The 970-nt window shown below is 52.1% G+C and overlaps 1 protein-coding gene across 1 annotated transcript; it reads right to left on the bottom strand.

Annotated features, from left to right (window-relative positions):
- Positions 1-274: 274 nt before the first annotated feature.
- Positions 275-763, bottom strand: Krtap11-1 (keratin associated protein 11-1). The gene has a single exon (XM_090333646.1). The coding sequence runs from the start codon at positions 761-763 to the stop codon at positions 275-277; it is 489 nt and encodes a 162-aa protein (XP_090189772.1).
- Positions 764-970: the final 207 nt, after the last annotated feature.

The following is a 970-nucleotide window of genomic DNA, read 5'->3' on the forward strand; positions in this document are numbered from 1 at the left end:
CAGGCAATACAACAGCAAGGTCAAGACACATCTAAAGCATGAGGACATCTGGGCTGTGAGCGATAAAGACTTTGGAAACATCAGGAGACTTCTACAGCACCAGGAATCAGCCCTTAAAATTAATGCAGGGCTGGCCAGAAAAGATTTGTAGGAATGCCAAAAGCAGCTCATGCATAGACAGCAGCCAGTAGTGATTGAGGCAGCATGTTGGAAGATTCTGGAAACACAGCTGGCAGGGCAGTGAGTCTTGATTCCCTCGTTGACTGGGGCACACTTAGCAAGGTCTTCGGTAGCTGGACACACAGGACTGCTGGTACGTCCTGGAGACACAGGCTGGTTGGCAGATGGTTGAAATGCCTCCCACGGGTTGGCAGACAGTAGAGACGCCACCGGCTTGTTGGCAGGTGCTGGAAATGCCTCCTATGGGCCGGCAGCCACTGGAGACAAAGGTGAGTGGCCGGCTGCAGGGTGTTGAGCAGGGATTGGAGATGCAGCTGGTCTGTCGAGAGCAAGTTACCTGGACAGGACTGGAGATGCAAGTTGTTCTCTGGTAACACGCCGGCTGGCAGACAGGGGGCTCACAACTGGTCTCCTGACAATGATCTAAGAGCCAAGAGCCAGTTTGGAAGGAACTGGGCAAATAGAGGCCACTCAGGCAGTCAGCATCCTGGGTTGCAGAGGTGGCAGCAGGGGCCCCCGGCATCATGTATCGTCCCCCAACTGGTCTGGAAGAGCAATTGCTTGGAGAGCAGTTGAAAGGCATGATTTCAGCTAGAAGGCTATGGGTGTCTTGCTGAAGTTAGTGCCTGACTTGTGACTGTCATTCCAGGCTCCTGAGCTTTTATATATATCTCTATACTCTTGCTAGTGGGTGGGGCTCCCTCCATGGTGTCTCCGGGCTTCTTGGGCTTTAGAACATCTTGTGAATCCACACATTAATTATCTCTCAAGAAGCCTTCTTCCTCATAAA

Source organism: Megascapheus bottae, chromosome 1 (assembly GCF_031878675.1).
Source record: "Megascapheus bottae isolate mThoBot1 chromosome 1, mThoBot2.hap1, whole genome shotgun sequence".
Taxonomy (NCBI): Eukaryota; Metazoa; Chordata; class Mammalia; order Rodentia; family Geomyidae; genus Megascapheus; species Megascapheus bottae.